At 42.7% G+C, this 22,396-nt stretch overlaps 1 protein-coding gene across 1 annotated transcript in view; it reads left to right on the top strand.

Moving 5' to 3' along the window:
• Window positions 1–15,842, top strand: part of LOC126253468 (beta-1,3-glucan-binding protein 2-like) — a 38,047-nt gene extending 22,205 nt beyond the window's left edge. Inside the window, exons 2-4 of the mRNA XM_049954825.1 lie at window positions 6,956–7,183; window positions 11,009–11,070; window positions 15,456–15,842. Of these exons, the coding sequence (XP_049810782.1) occupies window positions 6,956–7,183; window positions 11,009–11,070; window positions 15,456–15,692 (527 nt within the window). The 3' untranslated portion in view covers window positions 15,693–15,842. The remainder of the gene's footprint in view (window positions 1–6,955; window positions 7,184–11,008; window positions 11,071–15,455) is intronic.
• The last annotated feature ends 6,554 nt before the right edge of the window (window positions 15,843–22,396 follow it).

A 22,396-nucleotide genomic window follows, 5' to 3' on the forward strand; every position in this document is an offset into this window, starting at 1 on the left:
ACTTCTACTTCAGAAACTTCACATAAGCTCCCCTACATACCTTGCTGGACTAACACTCCTGGAAGAAAGGATGCTATGGAGATATGTCTTAGCAACAATGTAGGGGATTGTTTTCACAATGAGAACTTTCAAAGCAGTGCACACAACTTTGCAGAGTGAATACTTTGATTCTTTGAGGATCCAACACATTGCTCTGTAAAAGATTGCAGAGATTGCCGTTTTTGTACAGTGTTATCGTTGAGTCAATATTGCAATTGTGCCGCTTAAACTGTAGTTGTTATTGTGGTCTTCAGTCCAGAGACTGGTTTGGTGCAGCTCTTCGTACTACTCTATCCTGTGCAAGCTTCTTCATTTCCAAGTAACTACTGCACCTTCTGAATCTGCTTTGTGTACTTATCTCTTGGTCTCTCTCTACGATTTTTACCCTCCACGCTTCCCTCCAATACTAAACTGGTGATCCCTTGATGCCTCAGAACGTGTCCTACAGCTTAAACTAGAGAACGATTTAATTTTGGAGTCAATGTCATGGGAAGTGTCTAAAGTCAAGGAATTTTAAAAAAACTCACATCTTCGCTATGTTCTTCCTATTAAGTATTTTCTCCTGTCATCTGCTTCCCTGTAGTTTTATGTATCCACACAGGGCGATTCTTATTAACGTTTAAAAACACCGAAGCGATGTAGATGACGCTGAGACATGTAATTTAATATAAGACACAAATGGTCACAAATATCGGAAAAAACCCAAAAATGGATGAGAAATGTTGAACATGTGACGTCACCAGATGAGGTACCTCGCCGCACGTGCAGCGGTTGGGCATGGAAGTGAAGGTATGACTGAGCGATGCAGTACTTGCATTCGATCAAACGGTGCAAATTTCGAACACCTTCTGTAAAAGGTGCAATGTGATCCGTTGTAAACGTAGACGTTACAAAATTATTGTCCTCACTATAACCAAGTAAAAGCTTTTCTTACATTGCATTTCTTTGAAAGTAAAGAAAACATTGGTCATTTACTGGTAACGACGCAATGCGGAAGCTTACGCTCATTTATTTGTGACTCAGTGTGGTTGGTTTTTGTTGTACTGTACTTTGCAATAACCCGGAGGAGACCGCGAGACCGGCAAATAAAATAAGATATGTCAATGTAAATATAGAATTGTCTAAGGCAATGAAGAAAATATTGCCTGCTAGACGTAAGACTCGAACCTGAGCTCCACGCTCTAAAATAGCGCACCTGAGCCGAGCGCCACACCGACATGAATACTTCATTGGCATTGGAAAGATCAGGTGCGACAGACGATAGGCTCAACAGCCGCACGTTTGGCGGGGTATGTCATTTGGTGGTGTCACGTTTTCAACATTTATCATCCACTTTTGGGATATTTCCCCACATTTCCAACCCCATGTGCCTTGTATTAAACGACGTGTCTCAGCGTTATTTATATCGGTTCGGAGGTTTTTAAACGTTAATAAGAATCAGCCCCAATAATTGAAAATTTTATGCTTCTCTTATTAAATGCAGTTCTCGGACTCGGTTTTGTAAATCATTTTCCGATTCTGTTTTACTCCGATTGTCATAAAAGTTGAATGACAAATTAAAAAAAATTAAAAAAACAACAGGAAATTGCACCTACCAAGTAATGATACTAGCTCCTATCGAAGTAGTTTCCTTGACTATTTACACACAGTTGCCAACGTTTCTGGAGGTCATGGAAGCAAGGAGGGAAATTTTCAACTGCGATGCTGGGAAACTACCTTGTCTCAGCCCATTGGATTCTCCGATATCTTTATGAAGCTTTCCTTTCAGTAGCCTTTTCACTCGCGGATACAGGAAAAATTCGCAAGGCGAGAGGTCGGGTAAAATGGCGGATGTGGGATGGCAACAACAGAATGTCTAGCCAGATATTCGGTAACAGATAAAGCAGGATGGGGTCTTGCATCGTCGAGCAGTAAGAAGTAGTCCTGAGAATGCCACAAATCAGGGCGGCGACGTCGCGTTGCTTGTCGCAAACGTTTCAGTACTTCGGTGTAAAGATTTTGGTTCGCTGTTTGACCTGGAGGAAAATACTCATGGTGAACTAAGCCTTTACTTTCAAAGAATGCGGTCAACATTCTTTGTTCTCGAAAGTTGTTGTCTGACTTTTTTCAACTCTGGTGAGGGTCATACTACTGACTCCAACTTTCATTCCCAGCAATAATCTTTGGCAGAAATGAGGGATCACGTCTGGATACACAGAGTTGTTCAACAGAAATTCTTCACATTTTCTCATTCGGGGCGGCCGAGCGGTTCTAGGCGCTACAGTCTGGAACCGCGCGACCACTACGGTCGCAGGTTCGAATCCTGCCTCGGGCATGGATGTGTGTGATGTCCTTAGGTTAGTTAGGTTTAAGTAGTTGTAAGTTCTAGGGGACTGGTGACCTCAGAAGTTAAGTCCCATAGTGCTCAGAGTCATTTTCCTCATTCTGTTCGTCTATTACTGCGGGAGGGACGAGTTTTGCATGAAGTTTCCGCTTCCCTAAATCTTCACGTAAAATCTTATGACACACATCACGATTCAAATTGAGTTCTTCTGATATCGCACGCCCAGTTACATGACGGTCTTCTTCCAATAGCTGCCTTACACACTCCACGTTTGGATCAGTATGTGCTGTAGACGAATGATCAGCTCTAGGATCGTCCTGCACTGAATCTCTGCCTTCACGAAACCTTTTGCGCCACTAGAAAACACGAATTCTTGAAAGTTCCTCGCCTGCGTATGCTTGCTTAATCATTTTCCATGTTTCACTAAGGGTTTTCCCGAGGTTAACGCAGAACTCAATGTTCACTCTTTGCTTGCAATCAGACTCTACTGTGTCGCCGCAACTAATGCGCCAAGTACCCAAACAGCCCTGCCACCTGGTGAGTTTGTGCAGAAATGCGGCGAAGGCCATTTCAAGGACGCCCACTTACTAGTTAACATAAAAATAGCATTTGTTCCTTTTTAGTATTGCAAAGTCAGAAATAAAAAACCTGTCTTGGAATTTTTCTGACAACTTGTCCACCTCTGTAACCGAGTGGTAAGTACATCTGACGGCCGTGTGGAGGACCTAGGTTCAGTCTCGGTACTGTTGAAGAGGTGTCCGTGGTAGGAGGACTGTAACGGGGTGAATTCAGCACTGTGATGCCAGGTGAGTAGCTACTTGAAAGAGAAGAAGCTGTTCTCAGGTCTGGAAAGCCGACGGCGACTAGGAGAGCGGTTTGCTAACTCTATGCTCCTCTGTGCCACAGCCGAATTATGCCACTTGGCAGAGGATAACAGCAGGTCGGCATTTCATGGTCCTCTTGGTTTGAGTGTACAGTTCAGTTTCTTTCTCTGGTTGTAATTACTTCGCCATTTTCAAACAGTTGCAAGTTGATGTTTGGTACCACGTTATTAACTTGGGTTGGTGCATAAGTTCGTAGCGTTTTACCATAAGTTTAATAAACAGAACAGACACTCACAACATAACTTTAGTTATCAATAATAGGAAAGGTAAAGGCACGAGAGAGGCAATTCTGATGTTGCGGTTAATAATGCAAGCAAGACTAAAGAAAAATCAAGACATGTTCATAGGATTTGTCGACCTGGAAAAAGCGTTCGACAATGTAAAATGGTGCAAGATGTTCGAAATTCTGAGAAAAGTAGGGGTAAGCTATAGGGAGAGACGGGTCATATACAATATGTACAACAGCCAAGAGGGAATAATAAGAGTGGATGACTAAGTGCTCGTATTAAAAAGGGTGTAAGACAAGGATGTAGCCTTTCGCCCCCGCTGTTCAGTCCGTATATCGAGGAAGCAATGATGGAAATAAAAGAAGGGTTCAGGAGTGGAATTAAAATTCAAAGTGAAAGGATATCAATGAAACGATTTGCTGATGACATTGCTATCCTGAGTGAAAGTCAAGAAGAATTACATGATCTGAACGGAATGAACAGTCTAATGAGTACAGAGTATGGGTTGAGAGTAAATCGAAGAAAGACGAAGGAAATGAGAAGTAGTAGAAATGAGAACAGCGAGGAACTGAACATCAGGATTGATGGTCACGAAGTAGATGAAGTTAAGGAATTCTGCTACCAAGGCAGTAAAATAACCAATGACGGGCGGAGCAAGGAGGACATCACAAGCAGGCTAGCAATGGCAAAAAGGGCGTTCCTGGCCAAGAGAGGTCTACTAATATCAAATATCGGTCTTAATTTGAGGAAGAAATTTCTGAGAGTGTAAGTCTTGAGTAAAGCATTGTATGGTAATGAAACACGGACTGTGGGGAAACCGGAACAGAAGAGAATCGAAGCATTAGCGATATGGTGCTACAGACGAATGTTGAAAATTAGGTGGACTGATAAGGTAAGGAATGAGGAGGTTCTCCGCAGAATCGGAGAGGAAAGGAATATGTGGAAAACACTGACAAGGAGAAGGGATAGGACATCTGCTAAGACATGAGGGAATGATTTTCATGGTACTAGAGGGAGCTGTAAAGGGAAAAAACTGTAGAGGAAGACAGAGATTGGACTACATCCAGCAAATAATTGAGGCGTAGGTTGCAAGTGCTACTTTGAGATGAAGAGGTTGGCACAGGAGAGGAATTCGTGGCGGGCCGCATCAAACCAGTCAGAAGACTGATGCCCAGAAAAAAAAAAAAATCTCACCTTCACTGTTTGTCTGTCAATGCTGGGGTAACTTTTCGACTCTGCGACTGCAGAAGTCACATGGTTTTCAGGCGAAGAACTCGTCGAGCTAGGTTCAGAGAACGTTTTCATCCGACAAGGAAGTTCCTAGTAGAGTGTTCACCACCAGTAACGATAGAGGATAGGAATGGTTGGTGTTGTTCACGAGCCCGTTGATAACGTGCAAGCAGAGACAGACATATGTCCACCCGCTAATTTTTGTGAGTTTGACTTAGAGCACGCGGTACCCACACACCCGATTTTTGAACCTTTCCCATTGCATACACATGTCAGACGATGGTGGAATGATCACAGTTTATCATATTCGCCAGTTCTCGGATAAACTGCCGTGGATTAATGCGTTTTAACGATCTTCATCAAATCTGGAAGGGCTTCCTGAACGTGGAGAGTTACTAATGTCAAAACGATTTTCCTCAAAACCAGAAAACCATTTTCTTGCTGTGCTCTGTACACTGACATTGTCCCCATACATGGCCGCCTATCCTGCCGTCACCCCGCTATTGAACTCAAACAGAAGAATATGTCGGGAATGTTACGATTTCTCCATTTGGCACTCCATTTTCCAGCGTCCACAGCTCCATTCACTATCTCCAAATGACAAAATGACAATGTGTAAACTCAAACAGCAACAGTGAACTACAAATAATAAAATGACGTGACGAAATGACGGAATGTAATATTAGACAGCAACAGTGAACCACAAATAAAAAAAATGACAATCGATAAGTAAACATAGCAGCCGGAATACCAACATGCAAAACTAAAACACTACGAACGTATGCACCAAGCTAATATTTCACAGTAAAGTACGAGTTAGTAGCATCTTTGGAAAGAACGCACACCAGGTTTCAGCCCTACTGGTCTATTTCTTTGTGTTTGGTATTCTTGTGAATCAAGGAAGTCGAGTGATTGTCAAAAAATGGACGAAGAAGAATTTCGTGTGGTGATTAAACAATACTTTATGGAAGGCAAACCGTATCAGGAGACCAAAGAGAAGCTTGATAAACATTACGGTGAGTCTGCATCTTCGATTAGAACAGTTTATAAGTGGTTTCAAAATTTTCGGAGTGGCCATATGGGCACAAGTGATGCTGAACGTTCTGGACGCCCTGTGGAGGTTACGACTGCAGAGATCATTGATCAAATCCATGATATGGTGATGGATGACAGAAGAGTTAAGCTACGTGAGATTGCTAGTGCTGTGGGCATCTCGAATGAACGGGTACATAATATTTTGCATAAACATTTGGACATGAGAATGCTATCCGCAAGATGAGTTCCGCGATTGCTCACACTTGACCAGAAACGGAATCGTTTGAAGTGTTGCAAGGATGGTTTGCAGCTGTTCAGGAAGAATCCGCAGGACTTTAAGCATCGTTTCGTCACTGTGGATGAAACATGGATACATTACTATACTCCTGGGACCAAACAACAACCTAAACATTGGGTTACGAGGGGAGAATCTGCACCAAAAAAGGCGAAGACCAGTCCTTCGGCCGGAAAGGTTATGACGACTGTCTTTTGGGATTCACAAGGGATAATCCTCATCGACTATCTGGAAAAGGGCTGAAAATATTACAAGTGCATATTATTCATCGTTATTGGACCGCTTGAAAACCGAGCTGCAAGAAAAACGCCGGCGATTGGACCGCAGAAAAGTCCTTTTCCATCATGACAGTGCACCACCACACACCTCAGCAGTTGTGGTCGCAAAATGAATGGAAATAGGATTCCAACTCGTTTCACATCCCCCCTGTTCTCCAGAATTGGCTCCCTCGGACTACTATTTGTTCCCCAATTTGAAGAAATGGCTGGCGGGGCAAAGATTTTACTCAAACGAGGAGGTGATTGCAGCAACTAATAGCTATTTTGCAGACAGTTCCTATTATTCCGAAGGGATCAACACATTAGAACAGCGTTGGACGAAGCGTATAAGTTTAAAAGGAGACTATGTCGAAAAATAAAAAAGGTTTACTCCAAACATGTAGTAGTTTTTATTTTTGCACGGACTTTTCAAACGCCCTTGTACATCTTTTAAATCACTAGAAGCGCATTGTTTTTAAATATTCAGTACTAATTGTAAAAATAAATTGTGCGCGATGCAGTTTGTTTGTTTGGCATATTAGAATTCATCAGACGAGAAAGCCACAAGAAGAAGCCATTATCGTCGACGAAAGTGTTTAACCGTCGGTGTATGCTGTCGGCCGTGTAGCTTAGTGCTGACTGACGCGGGGCCCTCTCTCTTGCAGACGAGCCGGGCGTGGAGCTGTTCGCGGTGCACGCCAACATCAACAAGGAGATGCGCGACCTGGAAGCTGGACAGCTCTCCGCCGACGTGTTGCGACCGCGCGACGGCCGCTGGGTCTTCGAGGACCACAAGACGGCGCTCCGACCCGGCGACCGCATCAACTACTGGCTCTACGTTAAGCGCGACGGTCTGGGGTTCCGCAGGGACGGCGGCACCTTCACCGTCACAGGTTGGTACCACTGCTACTTCCACCTGCCCTTCGGGTGGTCGAGTACGTTTCGCACTGCTTTTCACAGGAACTGACGTAATCGTGTCGTAGCGGCGCTGTGAGGGCGACCAGAAACGAAGTTTTAGAATTCTCGATCGCTATAGCACCGAGCTGACGTTCTTGGACGTGTTAGTGACAGGAGAACCCCAGAGTTGTAGCGAGAACTTTTTCAGGAGTGTGTGTGTGGTTGCGCAACATGCGAAAAATTCGTGACAAGGAAGATTATGATTTTTACTGCTCATCGTTTCAATCGCAGCAATTAAAACTGCCTTCTTAGGTTCCTGTCTAACAGTATACACTATACTACAGCTTACTGGCGCGAACCATATGTCATGTTTTTGTTATCATAACATTTCTTCAATTCTATTATCGTTACTGTGAGTTTGTGATACATTTTTATTGCGCCGTTGATTTGAAATGACGCACTGTGGCACACACATTACAGAGGAAATGAGGAATCAAAATGCTCACACAGAAGTCGTCCACACGCGCTCTCAAAATTCGATACTCGAAAACCTATTAGTGACGTCACGACAGCGAAGAGTAGTGTGAATTCTACTCGCCCCCCACCCCTCACCTCTATACCCCCCTCCCGCTCCCCTTCGGAAGGGGCTTGTGTTCTCTTCTGCCTGTGGATCTAATTAGCTAACGTTGATGGTCTCATAAGAAGGCAGGCTAGTCGTTAAGCACAGACCGATTCCTTACAGTTCGCTCACAGTACTGCGGCCTTACGTAGCGGTAATATTCAAAATCTTGAAAGAGTTTAACAAGTTTTCGAACATGTGTCTTGAAAATTAAGTATTATTCACGAAACTTCTCGCTGCGACCACTTGCGGAAGCGTTTAAGCAGTTGTTCTTTTCGCAAAACGAGCTCCCAAAGAAAATAAAAAGCATAGTGTAGTCAGGTGGTTTTCTTTCGAGAAAATGATTTAAAAATCGTTATTACGCAGATTTTCAACAGGGTTGCAACAGTAACTTTTTTGTTGGTGCTTATAAGTCGTCTTCCAAAATATAAGAAATACTCCATATCACCAGGTCTTCCCCCCCCCCCCCCCCCTCTCGTTAACAGTCGTATCGGAGCCGTTGTACGTCATACAATAGGAAGTAGCGTGTGCATACAGTTCACAGTAGTTAAGACACTTTGTCAATAGAACTCCTAGGCGCAACACGCAATTTAGTACCTCTGCACTCTTTGCCACAGTGCAGGTTTGCAGCGGGAATGGTTTGTCGCTCTGAAGCAGTTAATCCATATAGTAAGTATCGAACTTATGTCAGCACAGCTTCTACGCAACTTCCTTGGTTGAACTTTTATTCTTTTTTATTTTTTTTTAATAACACGTGGGAGTGAGACATGTGCTTCACTCAGTTATTACACGTGTCAGATAATCCACTTTCCATCATTGTTACCGCCACTCGCTGTTTTTTATTGCAAATTTAATATTATGATACGTCAGCGTACCTTTACTGATTGTGTAAGTAAGTATGGCGGGGCTGGGAATCTCGGGCTTCACCCACATATTGTAGTTACGTTTGTCACAAACCCATACCTGTGTAGTTACCAGTTAACCAATATGCCGCGCGGATTGAGGCGCCAGGTAACGGACTGCGCGGCCTCTCCTGCCGGAGGTTCGAGTGCTCCCTCGGGCATGGGTGTTTGTGCTGTTTTTAGCTTAAGTTAGTTTAAGTAGTGTGTAAGTCTAGGGACCGATGACCTCAGCAGTTTGGTCCTAGGAACTCACACATAATTGAACAATCTGAGGAAACACATCCTATGGTGGATATCGTCCAGAGGATAGTCTTTTGCGTTTTACAGCAGAATCATTATTCTATCAGCAACTTCAGTGTTTCGGAGCCTTATGGCATTATTGCGAGATTTGTATGATAAGTGCTGGTAGTTTCCCTAATGTGGCAGCTCCCGTACGCAGGTTATTTATGCCATGTAAAAAATAACAAGACCTACTAATTACCGATTATACGTGTCAGTGTAGTGCCAGAGCTGTCAATACAAGCCAGTGATATTGGTTACAAAATCATGTATTACTTTTAATAGGTGTTCACTTTTGTATATTATAAATAAAAATGTTTATATGCATGAAGTGCATTTTTACATTAGTTACTTTAATTTTCTTAAAAATATATGTGTTAAACTTGTCAGAGAATGCTAGGTTTAACTTAGACCTATATTTTTGTACCAGTATGTATGAATATGGCAGAAAAGTGCACGTCGTTACTACAACACAAGATTTTTGATTAAATTTTCAAAATGTTTTGCCACAATTTAATGGTGCCCTGTCAGATTTCGTATCTTAGCGGTTTAAATTTCGGAACTCAAAATCCGTCAAATATTCAAGCGTACATCTTTGAGGACAGTACGTCAAATTACACATTGCTGGGACTCAGATACATGGGCAGTATGTCATATGTTTTTAACATTTGACTAACACTACGTACGATGTGTTAAAGCAGCATGACAATGGCAGCCGGGAACCTTCGGGTGGAATACAACAGTATTGGCATGCGTTAGCAATCTTAGTTACGGAGGCGTGCATAGCAGAGGGCTAAATAAAAGGAAGCAATTTCGCAATCACTCTACAGAAAATGTACGGTGCCAACAAATTGCTTATCCGCACTCTGCCTGGGACGTCAATGGACTGTATGAGGTCGACGCACCTCAAATAACGCTAAAAAACATTTTCTTGTTACTAAATGTCAGGCTAATTTTGGAAAGCCCTCAGCCTACATAGCCTGATGTAAAAGTCTGATCAGTCGACGCACTGACTACGTTTTATTGTCAGGACACTTAGAAAATGTAAACAGACCTACTGAGGAGACTGCCTACACTACTCTTGTCCGTCCTCTTTTAGAATACTGCTGCGCGGTGTGGGATCCTTACCAGATAGGACTGACGGAGTGCATCGAAAAAGTTCAAAGAAAGGCAGCACGTTTTGTATTATCGGAAAGTATGAGAGAGAGTGTCACAGAAATGATAAAGGATTTGGTCTGGACATCATTAAAAGAAAGGCGGTTTCGATGCGACGGAATCTTCTCACAAAATTCCAATCACCAACTTTCTCCTCCGAATGCGAAAATATTTTGTTGACACCGACCTACATAGGGAGGAACGATCACCACGACAAAATAAGGGAAATCAGAGCTCGTACGGAAAGATATAGGTGTTCATTCTTTCCGCGCGTTATACGAGATTGGAATAATAGAGAATTGTGAAGGTGGTTCGATGAACCCTCTGCCACGCACTTAAATGTGATTTGCAAAGTATCCATGTAGATTTAGATGGATTGCAGTTTCTCCTAAGCCGCCATCAGCTTCAAAAGAATAACTCAAAAGACTCCGTTTGCAATAACCAGAGATTTTGACTGACTTGCTTCCGCAAAATGCTCCCCGCTTGAGACTATCAATAACGTTTCAACACAATGTGGTTTGCCCGGTTACCAAATCGCAACGACTCTCTCTAAATAGAGCTTCCATTCTGCAGCGAAGTGTGTGTTCGATGAGGCTTACAGTAATTATAACCCGACTATTTGGCCTTTTACTTTAAAGAAAGTCATACAATAGTGCCAGGATTTTACTGAAAACATTAAACTCTTTTAGGCATTAACATACAGATAAAATTTGGGATTTAAACCTTACCATTTATTGTTTTGTGGCGGACAGGTTGTGAAACGTAGTAACATAATAGAACGAGTAAGTTATTTGTATTTATTGCTTGGATAACTTGCAATGCGCCTGAGTCTGCAACGCCGTAATAGGTACATCTTTTGTACACAGAGCTGGTGGACAAAAACGCGCCAGCACCTCCTCCGTTGGGCTCATCCCAGCACTGCCCCCAGGTATGTACCCTGTCTGCTGAGCAACTACACTACACTATGCTATACACTACACTATATTCTACACACTCTATGAGGTTTGGACAAAAATATGGAAGCTTCTTGAGATATGAATGCTCAAACATGAATGCCAACTAAGTCTGCAGGTTGCAGTGTTGTATCTCACCACGAACGGCACCTCTGCCAGTGACAGTCGTGTTCAGAACAGTATTTTGTGTAGTTGTGAGTGCTCTGGCTCGGAGCTGAGGGAATGCGAACATTGGAAAATTCTTGATGCTCGTGTGGTGGGTGCGTCCGTAACCAAGGGAGCCGCAGTGTTTCGAGTTTCAAGAGGCACCACATCAAACACTTATACCGCATACAGGAAAAGCGGAAAAACGTTATCCGCTAACTCAGAACGCGGAGTGAAGTGTGTGTTGACTAATCGTGACAGACGATCATTGACGAGCACTGTGACGAGAAATAAGAGAACGACAGCTACAAAAGTCTCTCCACAACTGAATGTCACACACGCGAACCCGTCAGCTATAAAACAACACAAGAGGCACTCCATAAGCAGGGAATTTCAGGGCTGGTTGGAATGCCAAAACCGCTCATCAGAGATGCAAAGGCCCATAACAGGAAAACTTAGTGCCAACGCCATAAAACCTGGACTATGGATCAACGGAAGGAAGTCATTTGGCAGGCTGAGTCTTGTTTCACACTGTTTCCAACTTCTGGCCAAGTTTATGTCCAAAAGTGAAGCATGGCAGGGGTTCAGTGATGATTTGGGGAGCCACTTCGAGGGCGTTACATGAGCTTCTTTGCCACTCTACAAGGTCGCATTACTGCCAACAATTATGTGACCATTTTGGCTGATGAGGTCCATCCCGTGGTACTACGTTTCTTTCCAGTGGTGGCGCTGTGCTACAAGAGGACAGGGCCCCTGTTGAAACAGCTGGTATCGCCCGGGACCGCCTTTGCGAGCGCGAGGATGAACTGTTGCACCTGCCCTGACTACCACAGTCACCAGATCTTAACGCTATTGAGCTTTCGGTTCTACTTTTGAGAGAAGGGTGCTTGATCGCTATCCACTTTCGCCGTCGTTAACTTCTATTATTTTGGAGCAACAATGGAATAAGATTCCTTCGAAAACCATTAAGGGCCCGTGTTTATCCATTCCGACATGACTGGAATCTATTTTAAATGTCAACTGCTCTCCTACACCATATTACGCATGGTAATATGTTGGTTTTTGGTGTTTCCATATTGTTGTCTAGCCTCTGTGTATGCAACACACTGAATGCACTGTAGAGCGCTTGCTTGCTCTATAAAGGTCCTTGAGTGGCACCGAGGATGTTAATGAACTGAAAGGTCTTAGAGGGACCCGTTGCTGTTTTATTCATGCATGTGTTAATATCGCAACTCTCCACGATCAAGCCACAAGAGATCGCGGAATAGGTCAGCTGAAAACGTATAAACACCCTTTGCTGCTTCTTATCGCGTGCAAATTTCTTTCTCTACTGCGCGAAGCCTGGGAGTCATCGCCCCAAGGGAAAGGGTGGATTCAATGACTACATTTATGCCACCCCTCCAAGCCTTTCCGTGTCGATACTGAGCGACGGTGGCGGTGGGCAGAATTGTGGTGAATCTTGGTGCGCCCGTGGCACCTTACACCTCACAAGAACTTCTGGCCGATTTTTCGCATTTGTCGAAGCCCAGCAGCCAAACGCATCACGAGCTAGATTTCCGGAAAGCTTTTGACACCGTTCCTCACGAGCGACTTCTAATCAAGTTTTCTTTTCGCGCTTATACGACAATTTTGTTTCAATAAATACATTCACATAAAAACTTAGGTAATATTTTATATACATTCAATAACAAATAGTCGACAGCAGTAGCTAGTTGTTGGTTACATTTTACCAAATGGGTCAATAATTCTCTTCGATGACTGTCGTAGTGCCTGCAAGAGAGAAGCACGTGATTCAAATATCCAAGTGACGTTCCATCGCACGCACAGGATAGGGTCTCAATAATTTTAATTCGATACGACTAACTAGAAATTGCAGGATGTTTATAAATGAATATCGGGTTTTTAACGCTTCATTATATTTATTATATTAAACTTACAGTTATAAATGATATGTCAAATGAAAGAGCAACTCAAACAGTTTTACCAGGAACCTTATAAATGTTCAGTGTGAGCACCTTTGTCACGCGGCACACATCAAGTCTATAGCCGAGTTCCTTCCAAACGTTGATTGTGTGTCTTCAGTGATTGTAGCAACAGCTGCTTCAATCCGGTTTCTTAATTCAGGGAGGTCTGCTGGTAGCGGAGGCACGTACACTCGATCATTGATGAAGCCCCAAAGGAAAAAATCGCATGTGTTAGGTCGGTTGAACGTGGAGGCCATGCAAACAAGCCCTGTCATTGGGCCCCTTGCGGTCTGTCAAGCGATTGGGTACAGTGAAGCTCAACCACCGTGTGACAAATGGTGGTCACATTAAACATTTATAAGGTTCTTGGTAAAACTGAGTTTCTCTTTCATTTGACACATCATTTATAACTGTAAGTTTAATGTAATAACTATTATAAAGCTTTAAAACCCGGATATTCATTTATAAACATCCTGTATATTGATGAGATGTGTTTGACTCTCATGCTTATTGGCGATGTTATTTGTCTTCTGTTTTCTTTGAACGAAAGAAACCAAAGTTTAAGGAGAATATCTGCCTGTACTACTACATAAGTTTTGCCTCTCATAATTGTAGATGGATTCCTCCTGCTTTCCTATCCTTCAAAGCTCGATTTTAACGATATTATTAATTTCAGTCTTGATAATCTGAAATCGTGTGTTCGTAGCATGTTCGGTGAAATGAAATGATCGTATCGCACGGGCTGGAAGATCCCGTCTAAGGGTTGTTTGGCCGACTGGTGCAAGTCTTTCTGTATGATCCCACTTCAACAAATTGTGCCTCATTGTGATAAATATGAGACGAAACGGTGACAACACAAACATTGAGCCTCGAGTGAAGAAAATCGTCGACCCAACCGGGAATCAAACGCGCGACTTCACGATCTAGATGCAGCGACGGTAATCATGAGACCACGAGGCAGATTAAAACTGTGTACCGGACCGAGACTCGAACTCGGGACTTATGCCTTTCGCGGGCAAGTACTCTACCATCTGAGCTACCCAAGCACGACTCACGCCCCGTCCTCACAGCTTTACCTCTGCCAGTATCTCGTCTCCTACCTTCCAAACTTTACAGAAGCTCAGATGCCCGCGAAAGGCAAAGGTCCCGAGTTCGAGTCTCGGTCCGGCACACAGTTTTAATCTGCCAGGAAGTTTCATATAAGCGCAAACTCCCCCGCAGAGTGAAAATCTCATTCTGGATGAGACCATGAGTTGCAGATAGCATGTTCAGCGCCTGTTTTGCTAGTTGATCCACATGCTCATCGAATATTACTTCTCACAAATTGTACCTGCTGGCAAATTAACTTTTTTTCGGTTTTTTCTTGATAGCCAGAATAAGTTTATGTGGGATTTACATCCCACTGCCTCTCGAGTGGTATATGAAGCCACTGATAAGTGTTGTGTACATAGTTCCGCGTAGTCAGCGCGTACACAACGTTCCCACTAGAGCGCGCCCCGCTAAGCGCAACAGCGCAGGTGCAGCGCTCGTCCGTCTCCGCACTACGAGATGGCGCTGTCTTAGAGACGGACCAAATTCTGCTTCCGCCGATCCGCGTATTAACATGTAACGCAGCCAATGAGATTGCTGCTAACGTAGAACCTTTTCTCCTCGCAGATCACACTCGCGCAGTGATACCTGAACGCTCGAGATATTATAACGAGTGTACAGACCTCCGATTAGTCAGTCTGCATTAGTCTGTAGTCACGTTTCAGTCTGCGCCTAATAAGATTATCATATTCCTGTACATAGCCATGAAGAGAAATGTATAGACACTTTGTCAAGTATCAGAGATGTGAGAATAAGATAAATGTACCAAGACCAAAGGAACTTCAGATTGTCAATTGTAAACAGCATCCTGAATCAAGTTACGTAATATCTATGATTTTTATTATTTTAATAAATGTGTGTGAAAATTAATAAAGTTCTGTTTAAAGTTGGTCACCGTCAATCTACTACTCTAAGCGTGCACGTGGCATTTCTATCGTCTGCCACGATAAGACCACGAGACATATTGCTGACACTCGCCTACTTCGTTAGAGCGACGAGTCAAATAATCTGATGGTGTGTGTACCGAAGGTATTACAGTACGCACACCACATTAAGACAGACATTTCTTTGAACTGATGAATTTTCTACATGAGTAAAATTTTCGTAAAAGTCTTGGTCTTTTTGTACGCAATTTGTCGTCAGCACTGCCTTGTGTTGCACAGGGTTGCCCCCATGAAGGAGTCAGCGGCGGCGCGGTCGACCCGCTGACGGAACAGCGGCTGCGCCACGCAGAGGAGCTGCACCAGCAGCGCATGCGGCACGCTGAGGAGCTGCACAGAGAGCGGCTGCACCAGCTGCAGATACAGCAGCAGCGCGCCGGGCACGGCCCTGACGGTGTCGACCCGGGCGCAGACGCGCAGGACGTGTCGGCCTTCAAGCGCATCGGCAGCAGGCGCTGATCCCTGCCCGCTGTCCGCCAACTGTCCCAACACAGCCGATTCACATTACTGATCCAAAATGGGCAAGGACTGGTGGTTTTTATTTCTCTCAAAAAGAGCTTGAAATACCTTACAATAACATTTTAATAAAACATGAGGATAAAACTTGAACTTCGATACAGTAATTGATTTTTACACTATATACGGCACAGAAATGAGCTCCTGGGGTAACCAGTCCTACTACTCTTCTGTCAGGGAGGCTCTGATTTAATTTTATTATTTTAATAACTGATATTCAGAAAGCAGGGTATGAGTTTGATGTAGTTCACAGAAGCAGTCATTTCAGTTACTTGTACACTATTTAGTTTACCTTATTTTAAACTGCAGAACATACATAACAAAATATTTACTGAAACTTCCTGGCAGATTAAAAATGTGTGCCGGACTGAGATCCGAACTCGGGACCTTTGCCTTTCGCGGGCAAGTGCTCTACCAACCCTCTTTTTTTTTCGATATAGTTCGTTGCGTATGGTCTAGGCGGACGTCACAAGACATCCGTTCAAGTTGATCGTTGATTCCTTGATTTTGTATTATTACAGAGAGCAAGCAGCCCTCTGACCGAACACGCTGAGCTACCGTGGCGGCATAATTCTAATTTATTTGTCACGGAGGGTGACATCCAACGACACCTCAATCGATCCGCCACCCCACCTTCTGCGTGGATGGAGGGGGGTGGGGAGGAGAACTTTCAACTGAATTACCCAAGCACGACTCACGTCTCCTACCTTCCAAACTTCACAGAAGCTTTCCTGCATACCTTGCAGAACTAGCACTCCTGGAAGAAAGGTAAGCAGGAGAGCTTCTGTGAAGTTTGGAAGGTAGGAGACGAGGTACTGGCGGAATTAAAGCTGTGAAGACGGATCGTGAGTCGTGTTTGGGTAGCTCAGTCGGTAGAGCACTTGCCCGCGAAAGGCATAGGTCCCGAGTTCGAGTCTCGGTCCGGCACACAGTTTTAATCTGCCAGGAAGTTTCACATCAGCGCACACTCCGCTGCAGAGTGAAAATCTCTTTCTAGAAAATATCCACTCGTACATACCGTGTGTCACCACACTTCATTAACAACTGTACTCATAAAATACATGGGTCACACTGATTTTATGTATACACAAGTAACTAAATTTTAACATTTTCAGTACAAGATTCTATATAACTGCAATATGCAGGACCACAGGATGATGAAACCTCTGTTAATAGTCAACTGATATTAGATTACCAGTATTTGCTGTTCATATCGTTGACATTCTGCACTGCCAGTTCAAGTTGTTTGGGGCTGCAACCCACCCTCTCCCCTCTAATTTCCCTCCCCACCTCAGATATAACTGCTCTAACTTGAAATATTGTATTGTTTAACTGGAAAATACAGGAATTCTCACCATATCCTGCCAGATGTTAGTTTAGTACAATTTTTTGGGGTTAGAAAAGTAAGAGAAAAGTGATTCCTAATTAAGAATAGCAAAGTTCCTCATTTTGGCCCTGATGAGCCATCAAGACCAACCGAATGCCATATCATCCTCTGCCAGTGGCATCAGTGAATGTTGAAAGAGTTTCTTACGGCAGGAGTCAGATACTTAGGGGCAACATGAAAGGCACACTGCTACAGTATTAGAGGAAAGGCCATAGGACCTTGTAAGTGTGCCACATCCACTATGATCAAGTTCTTCGGTAACCTGGCAGACAGCCGTTGGACACTGTGATGTTGACCCCACGGTAGGGCCAGCACATTGCTTTGGGCCTTCTTCATCTTGGAGCCGTTACCTCTCACTCAAGGACTCACAGATTCTCAGTTATCATCAGGAAGCTGAGTGTGCCCTGTTCCAGTCCCCTAGCCAAATAAAAATCCCTGACAGTACCGAGAATCAAACCCAGGTCTACGCATGGCAGCCAAGCTCACGAGCGACTGCGCTATATAGGGAGTCAGTTCAAAATTAAGGAAATGCCAGATTTGAGGAAAGCCAGGAAAGCCATTGTAATAATATTGACTTGCGCCTGGCTAACGTTTAAAACTATAGGTGTCGCACTGTCATCACTTTTGATATTGCCAGAAAAACAAATTATGTTAGAAATCCCTGGTGAATTTTGCTGAGGCTAAATAAGAGGGACACCAAGGCTTGTTTTAGAAGCTGTCTGTTCATATCATGATGTGATGCGGCAGCCTACTAATCCAAAAGTTTAGTGTTAGAACCTCTTTCATCTTTGGCTACGATATGTTTTAGTGACAAATACCAAGTCGTGGGAGTCCACATTGAACTGCAGGTTCCTCTACAACTGGCTGTGTGGGTCCCTTCAGTGGTCAGAGGAACGCTGTAGCACACAGCCTCCAATAAGACCATGCCTATAGTCCGTACAGCGAAAGAAGAGGCGTGGCAGTTACAGTGGCTTGGCGCGACTGATTCGTGCTCCTACTGCAACCAATCACGTAACACGATTTTGTATATGTCTCTATGACAAATCCCACCGTTGACACAGCTTTATAGATGATTATTGTTTTCAGTACCTTTCACACTTCGCAGCTGAAAGCTAGCAGTAGTGCTGCTATGTCTTAGGGCTCCTCTTTCGCCGTATAAGGTAGACGAAAGCACTACGGTGTTCAACATTTGGGTAGGTAACATGTTCACTTTTCAACAGTCAACAACAGGTTCACTTCTAACACCCAGTTATGCAACCTCCACAAGTACTGATCAAACAGCAACCAGTCGCGAGGTCTATGGCTGATGCAACTCTACTCAAGGTCGCATTGGACAGAGAATCGCGTGCGGCAGTGGGCATTCCCCACGTCGTCATAGGAGAAAATCTTACTGAAGAAAGAGTTACAAGGGATGCACTGTAGACTGTGCACTTAGAAGAGTACATTCCATGCATCCTCTAAGAGTGTCTTACGGCAGGAGTCAGATACTTAGAGACAACATGAAAGCTACACCGCTACAGTATTAGAGGAAAGGCCATAGGACCTTGTAAGCGTGCCACATTCGCTAGGATCACGTTCTGTGGTAACCTAGCAGACAGCCGTTGGACACTGTGATGTTGACCCCACGTGTTGTCTCATGGGACCACTGAGTCGTTAGGATAGGGTGTCAGACAGAATTTTGGGTTGATCAGAATGACGTTACATCAAACAGTGATGAACATGAAACAGAAGATTAAGGAACCAGGTTAACAAAGCAGGAGAAACGATATGTAAGGAGGAATATCAATTAGTAATACAAATGAGAAGATGGCGATAAGGAATTGTTTAAGAAGTAATGTCCTGATTGAGAGTGACTCAAATGATGAAAATTAACAATTCTGTACAAGCGATTATTAACGTAATAAGAAATGATAATTGTCATACGCAAAGTTTCAACTAAGTTTTCATGGTTCACATAGGGAATAGGGAACAGTTTAGAATGACACTAATAATAGAGAGAATAGAACTGCAGCAACATTGAGGAGTGGGAATGCGAATTGGAAGTAACAAGGTTGCAATGCTAGTAGTATAGCTGTGATGAGTCTGGTGCTCTTTCACCTTTGCCCTTCTGGTTGCCTATACACTGCGTGTCAGTCATACCTTCTTTTTATCCTTAGTTTCCTTGTATAGAATAAAATATTGCGGCCAGTCGAAGTAGGCACGATCTCTGAGCGCCACGGTGGTGCAGAATATAGCAAACAGTTATTAAATTAGTCAGTAGAGGGCACCACAGTAGCCATAGACAATAGATACGAACTACATAAAGAAGAATTCAGTGGAGTAGCAAAGAGTGGACTCCCTGAATTAACGACACAGAGGAAATGATTTTTTTAAAGAAGATAACTATATGAAAAGATATAGACAATTGTTCTTTCGAGATCAGAGAGAAACAGATTTTGTAATTATTTAAGCATAGTATTCTAAAAAAGTGGCACAGAAAGTGAGAAGAACTTTCATAGGTATAAGTGAAAAATATGATAATGGTAAGGGGAGCAGTGTCAACAGAAGTAATTACCAAAAATTAAGCAACAAAATTTGTATCTTATGTTTAGTTATGAGAATAATATTTCAGTTTATGTGTTCAATTAACTAAATGTTTAATTTTCTGCTTCAGTGTTAAGCAAACTGAATTTTCCTCATACAGTGTCATCTACAAGACTTTGTGTTCAAGGAACTGGTTTCAAAACACAGATATATTAGTCCACAGCAAGTGTGATACGATGATTTGGGCTGCCACAGGAAGAATAACGAAAGTATTGGTGTGGCTTTTGCAGGTCCACAATAAACAGTTTCACAGTTGCCTGTCTAAAGAATATGTAACTGTGAGAAGCAAATTACATAGCAGCAACACAAGGTGGTTAACAGCTGATAAAGCTACCATATGTGGCAGGCCCACAAATAAATAACATTAAAGAAAAGTCTGCAGTCACTTGTCACGCCAGTGATAAGCTGGGACAGAGGTTTGCCTACACACACAGCGGCAATGGCGTCATTAAAATGGTGTGAAATTCACAAATTCAAGGTAGCTCCAACAGGAAATATAGAAATGGAGAGAGACTTGTTAAGGGTAACTCTCTTGGAAGGGAAGGAGGGAGAATATGATTTGCATCAGATTAATAAAACTAGATGGAGTGGAGTAAAAGACAGGAGGGAGGCAAAGTCTTTGGCAACTAAAAGAATACATTTACAAGGAATAGTGGGAAGTCAAAGCAAAAAGGTGGACAAAATGGTTATAATGTTTCCATAGGTGGTACAGAGTTTCTGCCTCCTGTCTATAGTGGTGTCAGACCTAAGGGTTCCTGTTTTATTGGGACTAGACTGGTTAAAGAAGAGCGAAACCAATATATAACATAAGACGTGAACTTAACAGAGATAAATTTAACAGCATAGATACTAATGTCGCTGTTGAAGAGGTGGTTAACGCATGGGGAGCTGTGCTGCCAATAGGTTATAGTTCGAAACAGTAGGTTATAGGGCAACTAGAGGGAAGAGAAAAAATTAAGAGATGATTTCTGGGAAATATGTAAAATGGCAAAGAAAGAAATATAGATATGTGTTTTGAAACCCAGCATCATTAGTGGATACAGTTGTAAACTAAAGATGAAAGTAGGAACTCAGTTTTATAAAATACCTTATCTGATCCCTCTGAGCTTGAAGGAAAAGTTTTGGGTTGAGACTAATCGAAAGATAGCATAGGGTATTACTGAAAGATCACAGAACCCTGTTCAAAATCCTAATGAAAATGGTAATATCAGATTCTTTCTGGATGTGGAAACACTCAATCAGTGTGTAGAAGTTAAAAGAGATCGAACTATAAGCATAGGAGAAGTGTTAACCAAATTTTCAGGAATAAAGTGTTGTAGTTCACCAGATTTGATGGATGGGTACTGACAGGCATCTATGGCCTAATATTCCAGAAAATACACATCATTCTTGTTTGATGGTAAGAGTTAACAGTTCAGGGTCTCGTCCTTTGGGCTGGACGTCAGTGTGTCGGAAGATATAAGAGTGATGGACCAAGTTTTAGAGGAGAAGATACTAGAGATAATAATAATTATGTGGAAATCATTTTAATTGCCACTAAAACATGGGAAGCGGACTTACAAACAATTCAAAAAGTGTTGGAACGACTTGACAGAACTAACATTATGGTCAAACTGGAGAAAGTTAATATTGATTGTGCTGAAATAAAATTTTTAGGACACATGATTAGTAGTAGGTGTATTAAGCTGGATTCAAACAAGATGGAGGATCTCATGAAATGCCCCACAACCAATACACAGAAACAGTTGAAATTGTTCCTTGGATTGATTGGATCAGATATTAAACTGAATCAATTTGACTAATTTATTGAAAAAAGGAGTTGCATGGAGATGGATGGCAGAGTGTCAAAAGGAGTTTGAGGAGATAAAAGGGGTTTTACAAAGCAAGATAGTGCTAAGCCATCCTGACCTCACTGGGAGTTTTCATGCAACAACTTATGTATCAGGATACAGAATATCGTAAGAGTAAAAGAAGTAGAAGGGCAAAAGTGTGTGAAGGACTACCATGGAAAGGGGGACACTGTCAGTACTTTGGACTTCCAAAACGTTTTATTATTTGTTTGCAGGAATAAGGTTACTATTCACTGAGGTCATGGAGCTAATGTTTTCCTGATGCACAGTAAATTATTGCAACAGTAGGTGGACTATTCTTACAAAAATTTGATTTTCAGGTAATGTATATAAAAGGGGAAATGAACCAGGTGGCAGATGCTCTATCAAAGAGCATATTGATGACTATGAATTCAAATATGATATCTGAGTTTATTTTCTTTCAGAACATGCAACAAGGAGATGAAGAAATTAATAACTAAGATTAGTCTAAAACAGAGGAAAGATTCATGGATTAGTAAAATATCGGAGAAGCAGAAGATGTTTACCATAGATTAAGAGCGAGGTTTATTGTGAAAGCTGAAGCACTTTACATAAAGAGGAGGTTTGGATCCCCTATTGGAGACTTGTATTCCACAAAGTTGTCCAGTACCACTGGTCAAATACACGTGTACTGAATACAGTCATTTTGTGCCAAAGAATGTTTTAATCAGATGAATAGCAAAGTCAGGAATATTATAAAAATGTACAATATATGTCAAATGGTGAAGTGGAAGGCAAAAGGAATTGATTATCCTTGGTATGCAGTTGTTCCAAGAAAGTTACGGGGACTAGTAGTGGTAGATATT

Source organism: Schistocerca nitens, chromosome 4 (assembly GCF_023898315.1).
Source record: "Schistocerca nitens isolate TAMUIC-IGC-003100 chromosome 4, iqSchNite1.1, whole genome shotgun sequence".
Taxonomy (NCBI): domain Eukaryota; kingdom Metazoa; phylum Arthropoda; class Insecta; order Orthoptera; family Acrididae; genus Schistocerca; species Schistocerca nitens.